Source organism: Thermobia domestica, chromosome 2 (assembly GCF_964235325.1).
Source record: "Thermobia domestica chromosome 2, izTheDome1.hap1.1, whole genome shotgun sequence".
Classification (NCBI taxonomy): Eukaryota; Metazoa; Arthropoda; class Insecta; order Zygentoma; family Lepismatidae; genus Thermobia; species Thermobia domestica.
The window spans coordinates 1,756,415-1,781,592 of record NC_137455.1 but is presented as its reverse complement, the minus strand read 5'-3'; the positions used below and the strand labels follow the sequence as shown (position 1 = coordinate 1,781,592).

Genomic DNA, 25,178 nt, shown 5'->3' with positions numbered 1-25,178 from the left:
GTCAATGTTGTGTAGCAAGCGCCAACGTTGGCATAGCAACTGAGGGGAATTGAACAATATCTATCCATGTAGGAGAACTTCACGACGTCAACCCACAAACATACATAGGAAATCGATGAATACTGACCATCACTGCAATTGTCATATAGTTGACATGTTACTTTTTTTTTATGACGGTTACTCCATTTTCACTTTTCCTACGCATCTGATTGTAAATAATGTTCGTTGACTGATTCAAGAGAGTAGGCAGTTAATTCTGTATGTTTTTTTTTTCTTCTACGACTATGCTCCGAGGCTAAAAGCCACGGTGATTGTAATAATGAAAGTGGTAGAATGGAGAAAGTGGGAGGAAAAGGGAACTTCGAGAAAAACAAGTGTGGGAGTTGGGATCGAATCGGGGATTCCAAACACCAGAGTCGAGTGCTCTTCTACTGAGCCACCGCTGCCCCATTTGTTATTTTAAACTTATTGAAAGAACAAGTAATTTATTTTGACAGGGGCTGCGGTGGCTCAGTGGCAGAGCGTTCACCTGTGGTGCTTGGCGTCCCGGGTTCGATCCCAGCCCCCGCCAAGTGAACTTTGTGGTGGACAAACACCGTGTGCGTGGGTTTTCTCGGAGTTCTTCCGTTTCCTCCCACTTTCTTCGTTCCACTCATCATCACCGTCTCCTTTAGCCTGACCGGCATAACCGTGGGACGTAAAACTCAAAGATTTCATTTCATTTTTTTTTTTTTTTTAATTTGACAGAATAAGTTAGCTTCGTTTAACAATCTGAAAATACGGTAGACTTCCAAACAATACTGAAACAAGATAAGATCAGAGATATATGTTGTTCCTCAGACGCTAAATCCATATCAAAAAAGACATTACTAGCTATATCCTACTGTCTTTGCTCTATCGACTTGAAACTGGAAATAGTAGTAAATTTTTACCATTTCCACTTTTAGTAGAGAAATGGTAAAAATACTATATTTTCTTCAGATGCTGAACTGATTCCGAAATTATCCTTGTCGACATGCGTTGCTGTTTCGGCTCTATGGCAATCAACGTTGAAACGTAAAATATTTCATTTCTGCCGTTTCTGGTTTCGTAAAGGGTTAACGGAGGAGGGGGAACCTATTCTTAGAATGCTGAATTAATTCCAAAAACTGCTTCTCGAAATCTTTTACCGTTTTTACTCAGATATCTGTTGACTAACAGACGGACGGACGGACAGACAAAACCCTTCTTTCTACAAAACTTCCGACACTTGCACAGCATAGTTTGCAAGTCTAATAATTCATTTGTTCTCGTTTTAATACTGTATTGCTTTCGTTGTAATCATTTTCATTTACTATTTAATTCGAAAATCAAATGAATTGAAATCTTTGAGTTTTACGTCCCACGATTATGAAGGTTAGGCTAAAGGAGATTCTGATGATGAAAAATGAATGAAATGGTGAAATGAAGAAAATGGGAGGAAACGGGAGAACCCTGAGAAAACCCACGCACATGGTGTTTGACCACCACAAAAATCCACTTGACGCGAGCTAGGAACGAACCATAGACACCACGCACCAGAGATGAACATTCTACCACTAAGCCACCGCGGCCCCATATTTAATTCGAATTAAAACTCATATAATTTCTTCCCTGAATCTGACATAGATTAATACGATAATAGAAAGGTAACCAAGGAAGTTCTGTCGCTTTTTGTGGAAGTATGTGTTTTATTGGCCCTCACACCGTAAGTTGAATACGAATGGAGATAAGGCAAAGGTCAGTTGTTAGCGTGGGCATATCCAACATATTACTTGGTTGTGGCAGTTCAGTTACACCGTGAACTTGCGTGTGCACAGAGTGAACATGGCACCTAACGAGAGCGTCATAAGGGGTGTATGCTGTATGAGTTCAAACTGGGGTCAAAAGCCGCTGCAGCGGGGCGGATGGTATGCCAGGCGTTTGAGGAGAGCAGGGGCGTCATTTCAAACTTCGCTTGGGAGGGGCAAGAGCACCACTGATATAAGAATCTCACGTTTTGTACTAGTGTATTAGTAGACAATCTATTAAAGCATATGTAGTCCTCAAACTCTTGGGGGGGCAATTGACCCCTCCTGCCCTCCCTAAATGACGCCCCTGGATGAGAGTGTCGTGACTACACGGATAGTGCAGCGATAGTTTAACAAGTTTAAGGACGGTGATGAAACACACGAAGACGCATCACAAGCCGGACGACCAATACATGTACTCCCATGCGCAAAAAATATTGCGCGTATACTGTAACTCACGATTTTTCGCAATTATTCCATTTTCCTTATGTTTATGGGTAAAATTCAGTTATTACTATGTGGAGATAATAGAAAGCAATCCATCTAAGGAGATATTTCCAAAAAATATAATAAAATAATAAAAATATAAGCAAAAAACAAAATTATGTTCGGTTTTGTGTATACTGGCAATAATGTTTTCGAGGGATTTTTTGCAGTAGCACAGCACGATTGCAGAGGGAATAACTTTAGTTGAATCAAGGAACTGGAAACTGGACTAATATATTGCATGTATTGGCTTAAATCTAGGGTGTAAATTGTCTACCAAATATAAATTAGCTTCTGATGTTATACGGAAGTATAGAAACCAAGATGTTATACGGAAGTATAGAAACAAACAGAAAAACTGTTGTCTTAAGTTTGGAAGTGACATGCTCTATAGCCATGAGCATTTATTTCTTAAGATAAAGACAGGCAACTAAAGGTAGTCTGTGTGGTCAAGTGGGTAGAGTGGCGGACTAGTAATTCTTATATTGTTTTGACACCAGATCGAATCCCATGCGATCCCATCCAATTTTTTCTTTAAATAACATTGTAGAAAGTGTATAATTTTTATGTTAATAAGAACCGACACAATATAATAATGAAATAACTTTTTGTTTTTTCTGATGACGTATTTATTTAGAATTAGTGTATTATTACTAATAGCGATTGTTTTCAGTTTATGGTATGATATGCTTAATCATTCCCTCTCCGTCAGCAGAAGTAACTTCAACTCACTGCGAGTGTCTGTGAGTCAGGAACAGTAAAAAAAACAAAACATGCGCGACCTACTGCCTTATACACAGCGTGGCGAACACAGTCACAGCGATAGCTCGTTGTCATGAAGAAAAAAAAAAGCTGATGTTAAATTACTGTTCTAGTGTTTCAGTGTGTGTGTTTCTTTTTAGAGTATTGACTCTCTCTCTCTCTCTCCTTTTGTTTCATATCCACAAGAGCAACAAATGCAATCATAAGTCTGTGTAAGGAAATAAAGGATGCTTTCTTTAAACAAAACTAAATTAACAGCTCTATTTGTGAGGAACACGAATGCTTCCAAAAGATGCCATGGATATTAATTATAATCATACCGAATTATACAGTAGCGTGAAAAACTGATAATAAAATGATGTAACATGCATAAGCTTTTTTTTTTTCTAGCGTGACAACACATTAAACATAACAAATTAAATTTTTGGGATTACAAATTATCACCTTACGTGTCGGTATAGGCCTATTCGTTTTCACAGTCGAGCGACGAAAGAAGAAAGTGTGGTGATAGTTATAAAAACCGAATACCAGATTTCAATGAATTCAAGCTACAATGCTCCTACATATCGAAAAAATTATTTTTCGATGTCTGTCCATCTATTCGTCTCTCGGTTCGTCACGCTTTTACATGCACTCAAATAGAGGCCATACTGTTCAACGTATCTGGACCGAATTCTAGACATAACGTTTTAATAACATACTATCTTTCGAATTTTATATCCTTCGACACCTGAAAGTAAGGGTAATTTACTGAAGGATTAAAATTTAAAAGAATTCAATTTTCTCAAGAAAAAAAAGCTGTGACGATTTTATTTACTTTTTATAAATATATATTTTATTAACAAATATCCACCGTATATGAATATTTTTTCTGAGAAAATATATATGGTGTAATTTACTGTATGGTATGCGTTCTTTTTGCAGAATTTTCTCAACCACATTTCATAAATAAACGTATTATTAATAACCTAACAATATGACAACTCGTTCGAAGGAGTAGTTTACTCTTAGGGTGAGCTTTCCCCCGATGGTTTTCCCATTAATGCCTCAGGCAATTTTGTTCATATTTCGTAAAGGAATGTTTCATTAATAAACTAAGATACAGCATAAATCGTTTATTCCGTTAACATACAGAAGAAGTGGTTTTCTCAAGGGTTGAATTTTTTTTTTGACAATTTTCTCAGTAATAACTGAGACAAATTTTTAATTTCAGTAAAAATATTGTCTGTAACACTCTTACAATATGCATAACTCGCTTGTTCCGAAAAGAAAAATCCAAAAGAGAGAGTTTACTTTGACAGTGAAATTTTTCCCGACGATTTGCTTAAAAATTATTCGATATACTGTCAAAATTACAGATAGAAGAGTTTATTTTTGGGGGTAAGCTTTTCCCGATGACCTTCCTAAAAACAACTCAGGAGATGTTTGTTGTTCATATTTTATAAATATATGTTACATAAATAACCTAGCTATATGGTATAATTCCCTCATCCGGAAAATCTAGAAGTGGTATAATACTTCTGACAGTAAGTTTTACCCTGCGATTTTCTCAAGAACGACTCAGGCGATTGTGTTCGTATTTCATAAATAAATGTTTTATGAAAACACTAACAATATAGCATAGCTTGTTTGTCCTGAAAAGATCCACAAAGGATAATTTATTCTTGGGGTGACTTTTATCATGATTTTCTCAGAAATTACTCAGACGCTTTTGCTTATAGTTCGCATACAATTATATCCTTAATAATTCTAATATATGGATCAAGTTATTTCTAACCAAAATATGACCAATGGGTACTTTACTTTTGGGCCTGAAGTTTCTTCTAGCAAAGTTTTCCAAAATATTATTTTATTCGCAGTTTCCCAAATAAATGTTTCAATAATAGTTGCAGCCTAACACGAGTCAGTGTAAGAAATTCAAGCGAGAAAGTACAGTGCGTTTGCTCCGTACCCTTTCTTAAGTGTATTTTTAATGTTACACCTAATCACAATTTTCCGAACAAAATCGAAACCTCTTTTTAAATGTGCCTTGTTGTGGTCAAATGGTTCAAGTGCATTGGTTCTGGATTTGATTTCCAGTGAGAGCTAGTGTATTTTCGTCCAAGAGATGTTACACGTCGGTGCAAAGAAAAAAGTGTTTAAATAAGCCTAACCAAGCTAATCAACAAAGAAATAATACAATGTTACGAAATTATCATAGAAACATTGTTAATATTAGGTAGGTGCGACTGAAATGTCCAAACGATGATTGTCAATTCCGAAGGTAAAAAAGTGAAAAATACAATGCCAGGTTAATCAGTGGCCTCTAGGTAAAGCTATCCTATTAACATAAGAAGTGATTGAGACGCCAAAAAATGTTGTAATCGCTGGGAGACATGTTAGGAGAATACAGAGGTGAGAGAGAGTTTAATACTGCGAATCATGGATAGTCTTCACTTTCGTTTGAGGGCGAATATTGAAGTCCGTAGGCCTACATAGGTTTGCATTGAAGTGAACATTCTTTGTTTTCGGCCGGCGGGAGCTCAGGTGGTTCAGATTCCACTTTAATCAGTAGGTCCACGTCTCATATAGCCTCGCTGCTGAAAGGGACGATAAACTCAAAATCACATCACACATCTTTGTTTTCGCCTTTGTTTTAGCCCATAAATGTCTCTGTTCATGAGCTCCTTAGTGGATATGCGGTTAGCGTATGCGCCTTTGGCGTGGAAGACACGGCTTCGATTCCCGGCGAGAGCTCACGTGGTTTAGAGTCCACGTTAATCAGTAGGCCGAAGTCTCATATAGCTTCGTTGCTGAACGAGACGATAAACTGAAACTCAATGTCTTTGTTCATAAATTTCTTTGTGTATGGTTTTGCATATACGTGGCATGGATATTAAATTTTGATTTCTACGCCATATGTATCTAATTACATACACACCTATAAAACGAACACAACAAACTTGGAATATCTACATTGTTTGCGTATGGAAAATCATCACGTTCTGCTGCACAGGAGAGCCGTGTGTATGGAATTCCATACACGTGGCAATCAACCTATTAAGAAATGTATAATAATAATAATAATAATAATAATAATAATAATAATAATAATAATAATAATAATAATAATAATAATAATAATAATAATAATAATAATAAACAGAAACTGATACGATCATTTACATAATTTATAAACATAAGTTAACATTTAATAAGCATATAACTGCAATGGAATTGTTGTTTCTCTCTCTCCCTTAACGCAACAGCCCTTATTGTGCTAAGGCGTAGAAGAGAACTCACGATTTGGGGCGGTGTGCGGTCAGAACATCGGATCCCTTTGTTGTTAGTCCTAGCTTTCTAGACGGATGCAGTTATTCCTGATAGAATATACAAGCAAATAGACTTTTGCATTATCCCTCAATGTGATACTTGTGGTTGCTTAACCGTATACAGAGAGCTGTCCATGGAAGAATCGTTGATAATAATAATAATAATAATAATAATAATAATAATAATAATAATAATAATAATAATAATAATAATAATAATAATAATAATAATAATAATAATAATAAATAACAGAAACTCGACAAATATTCTTGCAAATAATAGGAAACAGTTTGCGTCACACTGTTCACTTTGCTAGACACACCAGTGTGCCGCGTTATACCAATTGTGCCACACTGGAATATAGGGTATGGCTTTTTAATTTTTTCCAACTATTCCAACTGCTTCAATTGAAATGGATCTATAACAATAAGAGAGTGAATTCAGTCTTCTTACCCTTCGATTTAGAAATAAGGTTCTCGAGAATTTCATAAAAGAATAATATACTCAGAATTGTATATAGTAGTTTGTTTTATTCGAAATTACATACTTCCTACAACTGTTTTTTGATTGAAATGATTTGAAATGAAACCTTTAAGTTTTACGTCCCACGTTATGCCGGCTAGGCTAAAGGAAAAAAATCTTTGGGTTTTACGTCCCACGGTTATGCCGGTTAGGCTAAAGGAGACGGTGAAGATGAGTAATGAATGAAATGGCGGAATGAAGAAAGTGGGAGGAAACGGGAGAACCCCGAGAAAACTCACGCACACAGTGTCCAGCACAAGGTTCACTTGGCGCGAGCATAGATCGAACCAAGGACTCCATGCACAAGAGGAGAACGCTCTACCACTGAAACACCGTGGCCTCTTAAATTGCTTAAAGGAGAAAGGACTACTTTATGAAAAGTTGATGACAAACGCACACTTGTTAAAAAATACATGCTTTTCGTGAAATATTGCTTATAGACATGGGCGGATTAAGGCTTTTGGGGACCTAGAGCCGACTATTTTAAGGGGGCCCTATGTTAAGAATAGTTCCAGTGCATAAATTTTCTTTGCTGCCTTCCACAGCCTCATAGGTTTATGGAACTACCGAGAACTATGCTGTAATATTTGAATGTGCTCCAAGTTTACAATAATTAGTTTAGTTAAATCCATTATTAACAATTAAATAATTGCATTCATTATTAACAGTTAAATGCTGCTGATGGAAAGACTTAAATCTAGCGATACCCGAGCGTAACGAGCGGAAAAAAATTAGCATCGGTCTGGAGCCTATAATATAAGTTGATTACTATATTTTACTGTTAAACAGAGGGATTTTAAAGTGCCCCCTGAGCTTGGGGTCCCGAAGCCTGGGCTCCATTGGCTCCGCCCTTAATCCGCTAATGCCTATAGATTATAAATTAAAGGGGACGGGCAGGGTCCGTTCTAAAAATTCCGGCCCGTGCAGACCGCTAGCCCCTGTGTATATGCTATCTTTGGAAATACAGTAGAGTTTCGTTTATCCGACATAAAACAGACAGGCAGAATGCCGGATAATATGGGTGAGTTAAGGAAAGACCTATTAAAAGTCAAACTATGATATAATTTTACATATTACTCATCTAATAATCATGTTTTGTAAGAAACAAATATACCGCATTGACTCAGGGACGTATCCAGCGTGAGGTCCTGGAAGCTGTCCCTTTCCAAACCTCAAACACGTTTTAATAAACCTACTTTTTTCCCTTTTGAGGTTCTTTATATCAGATTACTTTGAGTCAGTGTTCAAACTGTGGGCAATGCGTTGTTGTTATAATTCTAACAAGTAACACTTCCCCAGTGTAACACTCCGATTTTGATAAAATTTGGCAGGTAGATACTACACATAAAGTAAACAAATAAGTGCTTTTTTATTTTTTGTGGAAAAACGGTTTTAGGGGGCAAAAGCCCTCACCCAAAATTTTGAAAGTTGACGCCCGAAAGGCAAAAACAAGTGGACCAAAGTGAACGAAATTGTGCACAGATATTGCAGACGTAAAATTAGGGAATACGTATTTTGTATTTTCCTGGAAAAAACGGTTAGGTGGGGCACAGACACCTCCAAACCTTTGATCATGAAATATCAAAAGTGCTAGTAACATGTAAGATGTGTGTAAAGGACATGAAGAATTGCAACGATACTTTGTGTATGAACAATACGCAAAAAATAAACGAATACGGTTTTTGATTATTTTCTGCGGAAAAACGGTTCTAGGGGAAAAAGTCCCCACCCAAAATTTTGAAAGTTGACACCTGAAAGGTAAGAAAAAGTGAACCGAAGTGAATGAAATTGTGCATAGATATTTTAGACGAAAAATGAGGGAATACGGGTTTCGTATTTTCCTGGAAAAAAACGGTTAGGTGGGGCACAGACTCCTCCAAACCTTTGATCATGAAATAACAAAAGTGCTAATAACAGTATGTCAGAAGTGCCCAAATTTACATGAAGAATTGGAACAAAACTTTGTGTTAGGACAATAAGCAAAAAATAAACAAATACGGCTTTTTTATTTCCTGTGAAAAAAACGGTCTTAGGGGGCAAAAGGTCCTACCCAGAATTTTGAAATTTGACGCCCGAAAGGGAAGAAGAAATCGACCGAACTGAATGAAATTGTTCACAAATGTTGTAGAGGTAAGATGAGGGAATACGTGTTTCGTATTTTCCTGAAAAGAAATATACTGTTGAGTGGACCGTGGTGTTGAGTGTCGGAAGGAGTGGACCGAAGCCAATGAAATTGTCTATAGATATTGGATATGATAAATAAAGCCTCTCCTGTTTCACAAGTGTCTCCATCAGATTTATTCAAATTTGGCAGATCAACAACAATCACAAACAGTATAGCGTATTTTATAGTATTTCACGAGGCAACTTTAACCCTTACAATGATTTTCCGCATAAACAAAAACACGTGCCGATTAATTTCCTGTTTGCTGTTGATGTGCCAAAATTGATAGGGACATCTTAAAAACACGAAAGTCCTTATTTTACATACAGTCTATACAATATCTACACACAATTTCATTTGCTTCGCTCCACTCCTTCCTGCACTTTTACGGTAATATTTTTTTTTTTCGGAGTGGCTCTAGGCTCCAACACTGTTTTTCCGTACAAATTAAAACACATTTCATTTATTGTTTTGCAAATTGTCCCTATACGAAGTTTCGTTGCAATTCTCCATACTCTTTAGGAACTTCTGACGTATACTTATTTGCACTTTTGATATTTCGTAATAACCAGCTAAGAAGATCCGTGCCCCACTCAACCGTTTTTTTTTTCCAGGAAAATACGAAACACAATTACCTCAATTTACGTCTAGAATATGTGTGCACGATTTCATCCAATTCGGTGCACTTCTTGTTGCCTTTTTGGCCTCAAATTTCAAAATTTTGGGTGGGGAATTCTTCCCCCTAAAACCATTTTTTCGCAGAAAAAAAAAACCGTATTCGTTTGTTTTTTGTGTATTGTCCCTACACAATGTGTCGTTCCAATTCTTCATGTCCTTTAAGCACTTCTGACATACTGTTATTAGTACTTTTGATATTTCACGATCAAAGTTTTGGAGGGGCCTGTGTCTCACCCAAACGTTTTTCTTTTCTTTTTTCCAGGAAAAAACAAAACCCGTATTCCCTCATTTTACGTCTACAATATTTGGGCACAATTTCTTTCATTTAAATTCACTTCTTCTTGCCTTTCGGGCATCAACATTCAAAATTTTGGATGGGGGCTTTTACCCCCAAAAGCCATTTTTTCGCCAGAAAATAAAAAAAACAGGTATTCGTTTAGTTTTTGCGTATCGTATATACACAAAGTGTCGTTGGAATTCTTCGTCCTTTACACACATCTGACATATTGTTACTAGCACTTTTGATATTTCATGATCAAAGGTTTGGAGGAGTCTGTGCCCCACCTAACCGTTTTTTCCAGGAAAATACAAAACACGTATTCCTTCATTTTACGTCTGCCATATCTGTGCACAATTTCGTTCACTTTGGTCCACTTGTTTTTGCCTTTCCGGCGTCAATTTTCAAAATTTTGGGTGGGGGCTTTTGCCCCCTAAAATCGTTTTTCCGCAGAAAAAAAGAAACATGTATTCGTTTATTTTATGTGTAGTATCTACCTGCCAAATTTTATCAAAATCGGAGTGTTACTTGTAAGAATATACCGTAATGCCATTGAAACCAGGTGGAATTAAAGCACACTTTTAAATGGGATTATAATTTCGTTTCCGTTTTGTTTATAACATTACTGTATTAGAACGATACACTCATAGCCATTTGCTATTTTTTTATGTGATATACGTAGCAGACAGTTTTCCTTACATGTCTCTAGAAAATATGTTTTGATTTCGTTTGTGTTACAATGCAGTTTGACCGGTTCATAAATGAAAAGTAATAAACGTTTAAGAGAAATACAGAACTCTTGCATTATTATTATTATTATTATTATTATTATTATTATTATTATTATTATTATTATTATAATTATTATTGATATTTTTGAAACATTAGAATTACATGCTTACGAGAATTCGTGCCTCCGAAAAGAAAAGCTGGATACGTGCCTGCACTGAATGATAGACGTATGAGTCATGGTATAGACGGGCGTGCTAGGCGATCGAGTCCGGAGCATCGAAAACAGACCACAACTTGCAGTTCTTCTTGCCAATTGATGCTGCTTTTTACCTGCTATGATATGTCGGATAATAATGTGGAATAAACGAAGGTCGAGACCATGGCGTATTGGTGTTTCATGCACCTAAACCTGTAAAATATTTGTGCCGAAAACATCTTTCACTCACTAGCAAAATTTGTGGGTATGATCGCACATCTTCCCTTATAAAGTGTAGTCTTATAAAGAATATATATAGCATGCTAAAAACCTAAAGACCAAATTCAATAATTTTCTATAGTTTTCTTTTTTAACAACGGGAAACTTGTTTAATTCATCACGATTAATCACGTTTGATACTAAGATGTCTGTTTCTCTCTATATATATTTTTCATACTTTATTGGAGACAATTTTTTTTCAAGAAAAGAAGATGATAAAAGAAGCTATACAACAGCATACACTAATTCTAAATAAATACGTCATCAGAAAAAACAAAAAGTTATTTCATTATTATATTGTGTCGGTTCTTATTAACATAAAAATTATACACTTTCTACAATGTTTTTTAAAGAAAAAATTGGATGGGATCGCATGGGATTCGATCTGGTGTCAAAACAATATAAGAATTACTAGTCCGCCACTCTACCCACTTGACCACACAGACTACCTTTAGTTGCCTGTCTTTTTCTTAAGAAATAAATGCTCATGGCTATAGAGCATGTCACTTCCAAACTTAAGACAACAGTTTTTCTGTTTGTTTCTATACTTCCGTATAACATCTTGGTTACAGAAGCTAATTTATATTTGGTAGACAATTTACACCCTAGATTTAAGCCAATACATGCAATATATTAGTCCAGTTTCCAGTTCCTTGATTCAACTAAAGTTATTCCCTCTGCAATCGTGCTGTGCTACTGCAAAAAATCCCTCGAAAACATTATTGCCAGTATACACAAAACCGAACATAATTTTGTTTTTTGCTTATATTTTTATTATTTTATTATATTTTTTGGAAATATCTCCTTAGATGGATTGCTTTCTATTATCTCCACATAGTAATAACTGAATTTTACCCATAAACATAAGGAAAATGGAATAATTGCGAAAAATCGTGAGTTACAGTATACGCGCAATATTTTTTGCGCATGGGAGTACAAAATGAAGCTCTTCCGGTTGCAATTGAGGCGAACAATGACCAGACTTATAAGAAACTGGAACAATTCAATGTGAGTGGGGAATCCATTCGGCAGCACCTCCATCAACTTGCGAAGCACTACAAGTTGGGTCGAAGGGTCCCTCATGATTTGACTTCGGGCCAGAAGACAACACGATCAGACACCTGTGTTTCTTTGCTGACTCGTCTGAGGAAAAAGCCATTTCTGAACAGGGTGTTGACATGTGATGAGAAGTGGGTCCTGTACGAAGCTCCACGGCCGCGGCGCCGTCATCATTGGTTACCATCCCATGAACCAGTTCCAAAACAGCCGAAACCAGCACTGCACCAGAAGAAGGTCCTTCTGTGTGTTTGGTGGAATGTTCGTGGCATCGTGCATCAGGAACTGCTACCAACTGGTCAGAGCATCAATGCAACTGTGTAATGTCAGCAATTGAGCCGTGTTCAAGAAAAACTCAAAGCTCTGGAGCCAGCTCTTTTGAATCGCAAAGGGGTCCTCCTGTTACAGTACAACGCTAAGCCCCATGTGGCTAGGATGACCCGGGATACGATTCTACGCCGTGGATGGGAAACTCTATTGCATCCGTCATATTTCCCAGACATTGCACTATACGATTATCACCTGTTCCCTTCCTTGGACAATCACCTTAGAGGACGCCAGTTCAAGTCCCTAATAGAGGTGCAAAATGAACTTGACGCCGTTTTCGCTTCACGGCCCACCAAGTTCTACTGCGATGGAATACATGGCCTTCCAGAACGTTGGCAGAAGGTCGTCGATGCTGATAAGGACTATTTTTGATCTTCTGGGTACGTCTTAGGTACATATCGATGTTAGAAGGTGGTAGGTGAAAAAGCAACAGAACTTTCTTGGTTATCTTTATAGAATTAAAAAAAAAAAAAAAAAAAAACAGAAAACTCTTGCACTTGACGTTTTGCAGCGCGAAGCACACATGGCAGGACCAGAGTTAGAACATACAAACCTGTGCCCCAGCAATTAATGTGGATTGAATTGAATTTTAAGAGTAGCGTCCCTTTCACAGCGAGGCTATATGAAGCGTGGACCTGCAGCTTAACGTGGAATTCGAAGCATGTAAGCTTCCATACGGAATCGAACGCAGATCTCCCGCTCCAGCGATTAGAGCTCTGCTGTATACATTGTTTATCTAGTATATAATATATGTGGTCCACCATGATTCAATGGTAAGCTCACATGGTTCGAACCCGCGAAAGTAGGTAACTTTAAATGACTTAACTTTGTGCTACACTAGACTTGAGGAAGGGCTCTGAACAATTTGGGATGAAAATAAATGTTTGAAAGGTAAAAGCCATGGTGACTTGAACGAAGCGGACGGTATCAAATATATAATTAGGAGGGGAAAAAAAAAGAAGTGCTGACTAGTTTTCGATACTTGGGTAGTATTATTAGTTATGATATGGAGTGTGAACGTGAAATAAAAGCAAGGATATGGATAGCGAAAGAAGCCTTTAGGAGGAGAAAATACTATTTTGTGGGACCTTGAATAAAGAGTTGAGAAAAATTCAAAAAAAAAAAAAAAAATGGTTCGTGTAGAGTATTGTATTGTATGGGGGAAGAATCATGTAAATTATGTAAAAATTATGAAAAGCGACTGGAAGCTTTCGAAATGTGTGTGTGGAGAAGAATGGAGGGTATTAGTTGGGTCGAAAGAAAAACGAATGAGAGGGTCTAAGAAATGGTGGGAGAGATAACAACCATTTTAGATATTACTAAGGAGAGGAAGAGAAACTGGTTGGGACATTGGCTAAGAAGGAATTGGCCAATCATGAGAGACGTGCTAAAGCGTATGGTGGCAGGAAAGAGAGGGAGAGGACGAAGGAGATTACAATTAATGGATGATATCAAAATAGAAAAATCGTACGCGAAGACGAAGAGGTTAGCGGAAGACCGTGGAGCATGGAAGCTTCTCAGTTGCGGCAAGTGAGCTACCAATAATGGCAGAATACATATGATGATGTTGATGATCCTTGCTACTGAAGTCCCCATGAAACCCAATTAATGAATTAATCGTCCACTTGTCCTGCGTGCCATGAACTATGTTGAAGTCTGTTTGCCTGCTTTAAAAATATACGCAGTGAAATTGCTTTGGATAGCTGAGAGAGTTTTCTAGTTCGAAACTCGTGCTGTTTGAATTCTCATCTGCATCATTCATTAATGAGATAAATGGCCGATTCAAAAAATTGTATATGCAAGTGTCCTTTTATCTTCAAATTAATTGTATACAAATAATGTTTCCTAACTATGAGATTGAAAAAAAATCATTTGTAGTTCTAAATAGAATTCAGAATTATCAAGTTTTGCTCTCATTTGTTAGATCACTACGGATCGAGGTCTTTTCAGTGGAAATGTAATATATATTGAGTTAAAAGCACAGTGCAATATCACCAATTACAACAATCGCATCCAAACTTATTATTTTAAACCAGTTACTATAGTTACGAAATAAACTTGTAAATTTCGATTCGCATTTTGCGTTTTACAATAAACTGAAATCATGTACGCCCTTCCGGAAAATAGCCCCATAAACTTCCCAAAAGCAGAATTATAGAATGTAATAAAACATTGGGAAACATATCTAATTATAGCAAACTACAGAAATGAAATAAAATAAAACAGTTATCTCATTAGCTGTATTCTTCTTTTAGTTTTTGATTGTTTATGTTGCTAACGCGAATGAATATGTAGTTTCGCATATCATTTCTCACAAGCCAAATTTAAAAAGACGGAAAAGCGGCAAAATTTCATGACGAGTTAAAATTTATTCGAAATTTCAGTCAAAATTTAGTTAAAAAATGAGAGAAATTGTTCATATTCAGGCCGGTCAGTGCGGAAATCAAATTGGCGCCAAGGTAATGTTAATTTATTAACTAATATGTAGAAAATATTAATTTTATTTATATCGCAGGTTCATAAAGTACTTTCGAAACGATTTCTTAAGTAGCATGTACTTGTAAATAATTATGATATTTGGATTTATTTTAATATAGGACCTGGTATCTATTAAAGAATAAGTTAATATATTATGTGTTAAGATTTATATTTGATTTTGTGGGAAAATATTCTTCGTGTTATGTTTGACTATTGTTTGGGTCAATTGTAAGTGTCAATAGAAACGGTAATTTGCATAATAATTAAGTTGAATCTTTATTTAGAATATAGTTAATTTCTTTGTAAATATGTAAATTTCTGTATTATCTTTTTATCGCCCATTTTAATGCAGGAAAGCTAATTTAAAAAATAATTAGAAATGAAAAAAGTTTCATATGTTGTTTAGCTGAAGATATTTTTTAAAAAATCCTGTAGAAATGTTATTAGACGAAAGAAATATTGCATTGAGTGTTCCAACATATAAAATCATGCTCTCAAGAAAAAAGTAGTATTTAAGGTAGATTAGGTTAAGTTTTCAGTTTACATTCACTGTGTTTGAAGAACTAGAAGTGTGGTAAAAACTACCGAAGTTGCGTACATATGATACATCGAATATTTTATATAATATGAGCTTAATATTAGTCAACTGTTTTGAGAATAGGGTAACTCTTTCGTGACAATAAATAGAACCGTGAATGAATGAAAAGCTTGAAATTTCTAATTTTTGGCGACTGAATTTTATTTTATTAGTTATTCAAATATGCTATGTGGAATTTCTACATAAAAAGGATTCCTTTCATATGCGATTCGTTCCTGATGGATGGGGTTAGATTTACATCGAAGTGGCACCACCCCAGCGTGACGTAATGTCACGTGGTATTATCATTGGGCAAAGATGGAATAAAATGAGCCCTGTGAGTCTTCTAATTCCCTTCGCTCGCTGACGCTCGCTCAGCTATGTTTCGTAAGATAAGTAAATCAATTTTATCAATAAAGGTGTGTGTGCAAAGTGGACTAATTGTCACGTGACATTACGTCAAGACCGGATGGTGGAACTTCAATGTAAATTTAACTACACCCATTCCCGGGTAGCCTCGATGCTGAAAAAGGAACGTGATACTAAAGTGAGTCCAATCTATGAAAATGAAATGTAATTTTTGAGTTTTACGTCCCACGATTATGCTGGCTAGGCTAAAGGAGACGGAGAGTCCAATCTATGGTTCGTCAACATCAACGGCGCCGACTTACCAAAATTTGTGTGTGTGCAGGTCAATGGCTGGACGTGTTAGCCTATATGTTTTCAGGGACGTTTCGATATTTGATTATTTTTAGTTAAAATCTTTCATGAACACTGCGTGGATGGCTGTGCTGTGATAAAGTAAAATATACCGGTACTATAAAGATAAGTTGGGGCTACCCTAGCTCAGTCGGTAACACGGCTGGCTTAAATGCAAGAGAAACGGGTTTCTCCGCCGCACCCACAAGATTATTTGTGTGGGTGCCGGAGCCCCAGAGCACCCACGTAGTCGGCGCGGATAGTCAACATTGTTCTCCAGATTATGTCGTATGTCAGTTTGATTTGATTTGTTTTTGAGTTTATTGTTCCTTTCAACAGCGAGACCATATGAGACATGGACTTACAGTCTAACGTGGGATCCGAACCACATGAGCTCCGCCGGTGATTGAACCTGGGTCTCCCATGCCAAAGGTGCATACTCGTATATCAGTCCATTTAAATCAAATTAAGTAGACTTTTTTTTAGTTTTATTAATGAAAACTTTTTTTTTTTTAAAAAATCTTAGGTTGTGCCGGAAGGAAGTATTAGTCTAATAGGAACGCAATTATCAGGAAATTATCACGTAATTTGTAAGGTGACAAAATTACATAATAGGCCCAAAATTACGTAATAGGCCTAGTAAGAAAACCATGCACATTGTTTAAACACATAGAACTTAATACATAGTATTCGAGTCTCTGTTTAAATCTCATTTTGATATTAACAACTGCAATCACAGTCGATTCATCTGTTCTGTCCAGCGTGAGATGAAAACACTCCCAACTTGAATGATTATCCAAGAAGGTCACGTCGTGTGCCACATCACCAGACATGTGCTATTCAGCCAATCAGTGCATTTAAGACAGTTGAATTGAACCTGTGAAAATGAAACATAAAACACTCAGATTGAGAGTGATCTTCGAGTATCAATTAAACCTAAATATTTTATACGACTTGTTACGTGTAAAACAAAATAATAATAATAATGGGCCTTATGAAGAGTCGTTTGGAAGCGCGATTAGTGCCATACTAAAGAGTTCTACTAACATAAGTGTCCTGCAGTAGTCAGTGTTTTAATATGATGCTAATCATACGTCGAAACGACTCTGCATAAGGCGGAATAATTTTACTGTTAATCTTCCTTCTCAGCATCATGAGTTATAGATCTAAGTGGAATCCGAATCATATGTATCCTCTACTGGAAATCGAGGTTACCAAAGGGTTATCGCTGCTATATTTTAGGAAATTTATATGGTTAATTGGAGAAGTTATTTTGGTTTGTGAGGAAGAGTGAGTGAAAATCAGGTGAGGGGAATAGTTGAAGTTAAGAAAGTGGTGGTTGTTGTTGGTTGTTTCTGATGTAAGGGACACTGATCCAACCTAATCTAATCTAATCTAACCTAATTTAGCAATTTTTCGATTTTCGTGTAGTCCAGCGATACAGCAGAGATGTCCTACCAATTGGCAGGCTAGTGTTAGCGTTCCTACTCTGTATCAATCCGCATTCAAATCTAATGGTCAGTTATCCTAATAGGTTTTACCAAAGCTTGTACTACGTGAATACTGATATGGTATCTTGGAATATACATCATTTCTGGCTTCCTTCGACTTCCTTTCCAATTGTTGTTATTTATGATTCAATTGTAAATTGGTCTCGCAAGCTGTGTTTGGAAGTTTAAATAAAGCGAACCATTTAACCACCAGAGGATCCGTACAGGACATTCTCGGTGAGAGTACATCACCAGTTAGCCTATCTATATTTCATGTAAAACCGATTCTGGAAACGGACATAAAATACATAAGGAACAGTGTCGCCCAATTGAGGGGAAGGGAGCCATCAGATATGTTGTTTCGTTGTTAGATATCCAGATCAAGGAGGCCCAAGCAACTTTGGGGGAGCACGGTTTCCCTCGTTCACCAGGATTAGCACTCCTAGAAGCTTAATAAGTTTCGTCCAATGAGCGCACACACTTCACTAGTACGCAATATTCTATGCCGAAGATCATAGGCGAGGCGCACTCAGATCCCTGGATCAGGACGGGAAAAATATGATGTCATAACACTAGAAGGATTGAATTGAAAAAAGGCTTTATTCAAGCGGGTGAGATTCAGCATATAACCTGCCCTACCATCTAACCTTTGTCAAAGAAATACATTGTTATACCGGGTGTTCAGAAAGTAACTATGCAGTGCCATGCACTCCCGATGTTCTGCACAACGTCTTCAAGGACATGCAGAAACGTGTGCAACTGTGTCTTCAAGAGCAAGGGGATCACTTCCAGCATCTCTTATAACTTCCATGACATTAAAGTTTAGCTTCGAGTTAATTTCAGTTGTTTAAAGTGTTTTATGGAAAATAAAATACGGTAAGTTATGAACTGCATAGTTACTATCTGAACACCCTGTACAAAGGGATGTTGCTTTTCTCTTGTTTTTTCCCATATGCGCGTGTATGCCAACAAAATGGTAATACTTCCTTAATACGGCAGACCGTCTTCTTAGGAGGGAGATGGGGATCAAAGGACGGCTTCAATCAACATTCATTTGATCAACCTTCTCGCGCGTGTTCTTTGACTGCCGTTTTAATTGCGAATGCCCTGTCGAACTCATGGGTGGTTCGTAGAAGACTTGATAGAGGATGAAGAGTGGATATCTTACTCCGACAGCTTGATGGATATGCATCATTTCATCCTGGTTTGTGTGTCACTCCAGTGTTTTGTTTATTTTCGTATAAAAATCTTTCAAAACAAAACATAAAAATATAAAATGTTATAAAAATTCACATAATTTTATTTATCACTTATTTTGGAGTTTGAAATGTTGTGTGTGCTTGATAATTTATATTTGTATTGCTATTTTGTCAGCTTTTATTCTGCAGCTATGTGTTTGACGCGGATGGTGATTTGGTGCATCTGTCATTTTCGTTGTCCACGCTGTCTCCACACTGATCCTTCCGTGAGGGTATGCCTACGGGATTACTTTAGTTTTCGTCATGAACGCCTGGGTGTGGTTTTGCGGGGACCGTACGCTGTACCGTTCATCATGTCTCACTCATATGAGTAAAAATTCATTAATTTCGGGTGCGAGTTTACCATCTCGTGAGAAGTTCAAGTCTGATGTGAGTGAGACAGAAATAACACCTGGTGTAGGTAGTATGGAAAAGAGAAGTATCGTGATTCCTGTAATCCGGTATTTTGTAATTAGGGATGCGCACGAGACGAGTCGAGACAGGATTTCCCTTAAAAAATTCGAGTAGAGACACGTCTTTTCCAATAGAGAAATATACATTTTTCGAGCAGAGACATCACTTTTACAGCATATTTTCGAGACGAGACAGCCACAAATCTTGTCTCGTGCGCTTCCCTATTTGTAATTAAAGAAAAGAATGAGGGAAGTAAAAGTTTCTAAATCTGACTGTCCAAAAACAAAATTATCACCTATATAGCCGGACAAGTCAAAGGCATTAGAAAATTTCGAAATGACACATTATTGGTGGAAACGAGTAATGTTGAGAACTCTTGAACGGAAAAGATGATTAGATTAGATCTGAGTTAGCAGACCAATATTTAGTTGAAGAAACTCGAATAAAACTAGATATTATTGATTAAAAATGGTGCGCCCCCTACATACCTAACCTACTTCGTTGCTTCAAATGTCAGCATTTCGGAACCAGCACGTCCTGTAATGTGACGGATGCTATCTGTGCCAATAGAGGCAAGGGAAATCATGGTACATTGTCCTATATAGCGACCAAGTCCTACTGTGTTAACTGTAAGGGTGATAATTGTGCTTGGTCCAGTGACAGTTCAGTCTTTCATAAGGAGAGACAAATTCGAGAGCTAATGGTAGTTGAAACGATTTCCATTACTGAATGCGAAACGTCGTATAAAGGAGAGCATTCCGACCCAGCTCCCTGTTCCGCTTGCACCCGTAGTTCCAACTTTCCGGTGGTCTGTTTCAACCTAGAGGAATGACGTTTTTACGCAAATATCGTATCTGGAAAGTGGAAGAATGGAACCAAAAACCCTAGTCACTGCCTCGCTCACTATAGTTGCAGGCATCAAGTCAAGCCGGTACATACGTCGCCGTCTAAACCATTCTGTTCTCTCTGAGAGGAAACCGAAATCTCCACTTCTAAAGCCACCCTTCGATCTCTCTGAAATCGGATATGGTAGAAGACAAATTTAAGGATAGTGAGTAGAATCTTTAGTGGTATACGCAGTGATTGGTTCACGAGGCAAGATTCGTCTCAAACATTATACTCACCAACTATGACTTTTCTTCAGTGGAATCCTAACGACTTCAGTAGCAATCTTGAGGAATGGAAATAACTTATATCTGATCACTCAGTTGTTGTCTGTTTACAAGAAACTAATTTTCGGCCTTCGTAGTGATCAGTTTTAGCTCGTTACACAATGTATAGGTATGTGCAAGCACACTGATGGTTGTGCCGATGACAGCGTAGTCAACTCTGTGCCCAGGAACTTTCATCCCGGTATTAACACACATTCGGTAAGCAGTTTCGGTGCGAACTTCCTTCCCTCGCTCAGTACTATCTTCTCATTGCATATTCCCCGTACTGAAGCCCTCTCGGTAGATGATCTGATTCAGTTTTACAATAAACTTGAAACCATCTGAATTCATTGTTGGAGGTCTGAATTCGTGCAATGCCTGTAGCGTCCATTCTAACTGAAGACCATCACAATTCCTTGATGCAAATGCGATGGTCGTCCTTAATGATGGTAGTCCTACTTACTTTTCACGTGAATGCGGCGCCTACTCATGCATTTTAACCTCCCCTTGTGCAGTGTTCCCCTTGCTGCTACCTAGGTGCATTCAGATCTCTGTTCAACTGGTCATTTTCCAGTATTTGTGGAAGATATCCCTGTTATTAATTCATGCCATCTTGGACACTTCAATTCTTAGCGTGCTGATTAGTCAACCTTTTGGGAGCTCAGTGAGTTTCATCTATCTGAAGACTTAGATGTGTGTGCTGATAGAGACCTATTTGGGCAGACTGTTATGCCAATGGTTCTATACCAGAATGCAGAGGCGATGGACCACATCGGCTAGTTCCATAGTGGGAGCACCGGGTAGAAAGATCATTCGGCCACCATAACGTACAGAACGGCTACCGACAATGAAATCAAAACTGCCGTGACCGCCATATAAACGAAGAAATATTAACCAACCAATCGATTGGTATGCATTCTTCTCACACGATTACTCTCAATAGCTGCTCATTACCCATAACGTCTTTGGTTGTGTCGGGAGAGATAGCGAGCTGTAGAATTCAGTAGTTTCTGTCTTGGGCATATTGACAGTCACAGGCGTATTCGTAGATGGCCAGGTGATCGGAATATCAAGTTTGTTAACACTCGTTATATAGGACCCATGGGGGAAGGAATAAATTATACATTTCTCTAGCTTCTAGTCTACATTCAATTGTTTGTTCAAGTGTTAGTACAAGTTGAACGTCCCTTCAGTTCAACATCCTTTTTAGTACAGACACTATATGAGACGTAGACCTATAGTTTAAAATGGAATCCGAATCACTGTGTCATGCTCTCCCACCAGGAATGGAATCCTAGACCACGTGTACGAAATGCGCACGTGCTGGGAAGGCTGATCTTCATTCAAGAGAGTATGTCCAACGTGTCATCAGACTTGTTCTCCGATCTTCTCTGGACAGTACATAACCTATCTTTCAGCAAGTCAACATGTGTCTACGTGGTATACTCCTTCTACCTTGCCTGCTTGATTTCTAAACATAAGCTCTGTCGAGCCCTAGGAAACCTGGCGGAAGGATGCTTGATTGCTTTCCGGGTTCCAGCAACGGTCATAGCCCAACTACGCTACGGCCACGATATACAAGGAGCGTAGATACCATACTCCAGAAAGACATTTAATATCTGTACGACCGACTACTTGCTTGAGCTAATCGTCTACCGTTCAAGCAGGAAAACATGCAATTTGAACTCCCTGTATAATATGTTCGGGATGTACAGTATGGAACCATTACCATAACCTTTTTGTATACTAAATTTGGACAGGATCCGTGAATTCGTACAGTACGTTCTTAAGTACTATCCCTTCAGTGTATATGTTTTACGCTACACTAAAACTATAGTCAGACTAATTTTAGCTCGTTGGTTGGCCAAAAGTTATTAAAAGTCCTTAGATTACTCCAAATCGTTCTTCAGGACTAAAGAATAAGACTTTCAACTTAGGTTATGGTCAAGAACCACGTTTCACTACCATATATTATTTTCCCACGACCAATCTAACGCTCAGGAAAGACTTCCGTAGATATTTGCGTACAGCGAGAGCGAAAAAGTGTTTATTTCGGGAGAGGATCGCGTTCAAAGCTTGTCCGAGAGTCTGCACGGATTTCTGTCAGTGCCTTACCTGTGTGATATCTCTCATGCACCCAACAACTTGCAATAACACGTTCTTCAATACTATAACTAGAAGTATCAGCCATCGTTCACACAATCTGAATCAATGGAAAACCTTACATTAGAATTTATAAAGGGGTAAAGGATTTTGTGGACACCCTGTAGATGTTCTTTGAGAAAAAATTCTGTTTGTGTTTGTATGGTTAATTACTATGTTTACATTTAAGTTTTGCTTCAATGTGTTTTTACAGTTTTGGGAGGTTATATCAGATGAACATGGTATCGATCCCACGGGAACATATCATGGAGACTCTGATCTGCAGCTGGAGCGAATTAACGTTTACTACAACGAAGCAGCAGGTAACATTCTTTCTATTGTCTTAATAAAATATCATAAATAGAAATAAAACTTTAAACATAATCATCTATAGTTTACAAGATGCACTCAAAAATCTTTTCAAGTTTTACGTCCCACGTTTATGCCGGCTAGGCTAAAGGAGACGGTGATGATGAGGAATGATGAAAATGGTGGAATGAATAAAGATGGAGGAAACGGAAGAACCCCGAGAAAACGACGCACGCACATTATGTTTGTCCACCATAAAGTTCACTTGGAGCGAACTGGGATCGAACCAAGGACCTTATGCACCAAAGGTGAATGCTCTACCACTAAACCACCACGACCCCTTATATTATTATTATTATTATTATTATTAGTAGTAGTAGTAGTAGTAGTAGTAGTAGTAGTAGTAGTAGTATTGATATATTCTTTATTCAAATGGTATTGGATAACAAATATAGTAGTTTACCGATTTATATTGTTAGGAATCGATCGACATTGGTAGCACTAAATTCTAATCACGAAATACTGTATTGAGAAGAGTGACAATGTCTTAAAATAAACATACAATATGTTAAGTGAAATAACAGAACAATTCTTACAAAAAAAATAATAATAATAATAAAATAAAATAAAATAAACTGTTTTAATGTTATGACAAGGGATCTAGGTGCCAATCTGAATTTTATTGCTATTATGTATCTTCAGTATATCTCTACGTTATTTTTTTTTAATTTAAATAACCAGTCTTTTGGAATATGACAATAAGTGACGAAGATTTTTGCATGCCGGATATGCAATTTTAAGCAAGGTTAACTCATTTTTTAAATATAGTTGAATGAAACTTTAATTTGCATAGTTCTGTTACTGGTATATTATGATTTTTACATTTTATTCTTGTTTTGCAAATCAGTTGGAACATTATAATTATTAACCTTCTGACAAGGGTCTTAACCTCGCCTAATATTGTAATGTACCATGTGCTTGTGTTTACAAACATTCTATATTTGCTCCTATTTATAAACAACAACCACGTGAACTTTACTATGGAGCACTACGATTGCAGTCGACGGATACTACAGAGACACCAACAGTCACATGAGGACGAGGGAACAGCAGCGCCATCACCTCACATGGAACGTCTATATAACCGAGAGGATTTCATGCACAACTGTAAGTCTCGGCTAGTAAATCCCTCCTTTAGCTTGCTTCGGAGCTTTAGGAGAAACCTAACCCAAAGCCTTTAGTTTGCTTCGGAACTTTAGGCTTCCTTTCTTGCCATTGAGCTTGTTCTGAGTTCTGTCGGGATTCCAAACTCGTCACAACTTGCTTCGGAGCCCTCTAGCTGTTAACCCCTTTTTGCTTGCTTCGGAGCATTGGGGATTACTATTGTGCTGCCAAAATGTCTTGAGCCGTGACAAAAATGTGAACTAACACTCACACCCTCACACACCCACGCGTTCGGCCAATAAGGGTTCAGCTGTTGCTAAGCGAGAGAAAGCGAGTGGAATACTTTCAGCCGATAGGAACGCTTGCAACGGAAGACTAGGGATCAAGTCAATCTGGCATATCTATAATCCACTCCACCTAGCTTGCTGCGGAGCTCTGTGGAGATCCTGCCCTACAAATTGCTCGGGCCTTGGATAGCCTTTCTCTATCTTGTATTATACAAATTGCATTATTGTACTATTCTTGTATAATGTAGGGGCCGCGGTGACTCAGTGGTAGAGCGTTCACCTCTGGTGCTTGGGGTCCCGGGTTCGATCCCAGCCCCCGCCAAGTGAACTTTGTGGTGGACAAACACCGTGTGCGTGGGTTTTCTCGGGGTTCTCCCGTTTCCTCCCACTTTCTTCATTCCACCATTTCATTCATTACTCATCATCACCGTCTCCTTTAGCCTAACCGGCATAACCATGGGACGTAAAACTCAAAAGATTTCATTTTTTCTTGTATAAGGTAACCAAGAAAGTTCTGACACTTTCTCACCCACCACCTTCGAACATTGATATATTACCTAAGACGTACCTGGAAGGCCATAGATTTAATCGCGGTAGAACTTGGTGGGCCGTAAAACAAAGAAGATATCA

The 25,178-nt window shown here is 37.7% G+C and overlaps 1 protein-coding gene across 3 annotated transcripts in view; it reads left to right on the top strand.

Annotated features, from left to right (window-relative positions):
* Positions 1 to 14,723: 14,723 nt before the first annotated feature.
* Positions 14,724 to 25,178, top strand: part of LOC145669800 (tubulin beta-4B chain-like) — a 37,589-nt gene continuing 27,134 nt past the window's right edge. The window contains exons 1-2 of one of the 3 annotated variants that reach the window (XM_081738145.1): positions 14,724 to 15,058; positions 23,003 to 23,111. In XM_081738145.1, the coding sequence (XP_081594271.1) occupies positions 15,002 to 15,058; positions 23,003 to 23,111 (166 nt within the window). In that variant the 5' untranslated portion in view covers positions 14,724 to 15,001. Of the gene's footprint in view, positions 15,059 to 15,265; positions 15,306 to 23,002; positions 23,112 to 25,178 lie in introns of those variants that run through there. The other 2 variants (XM_081738143.1, XM_081738149.1) reach the window with 2 other exon arrangements.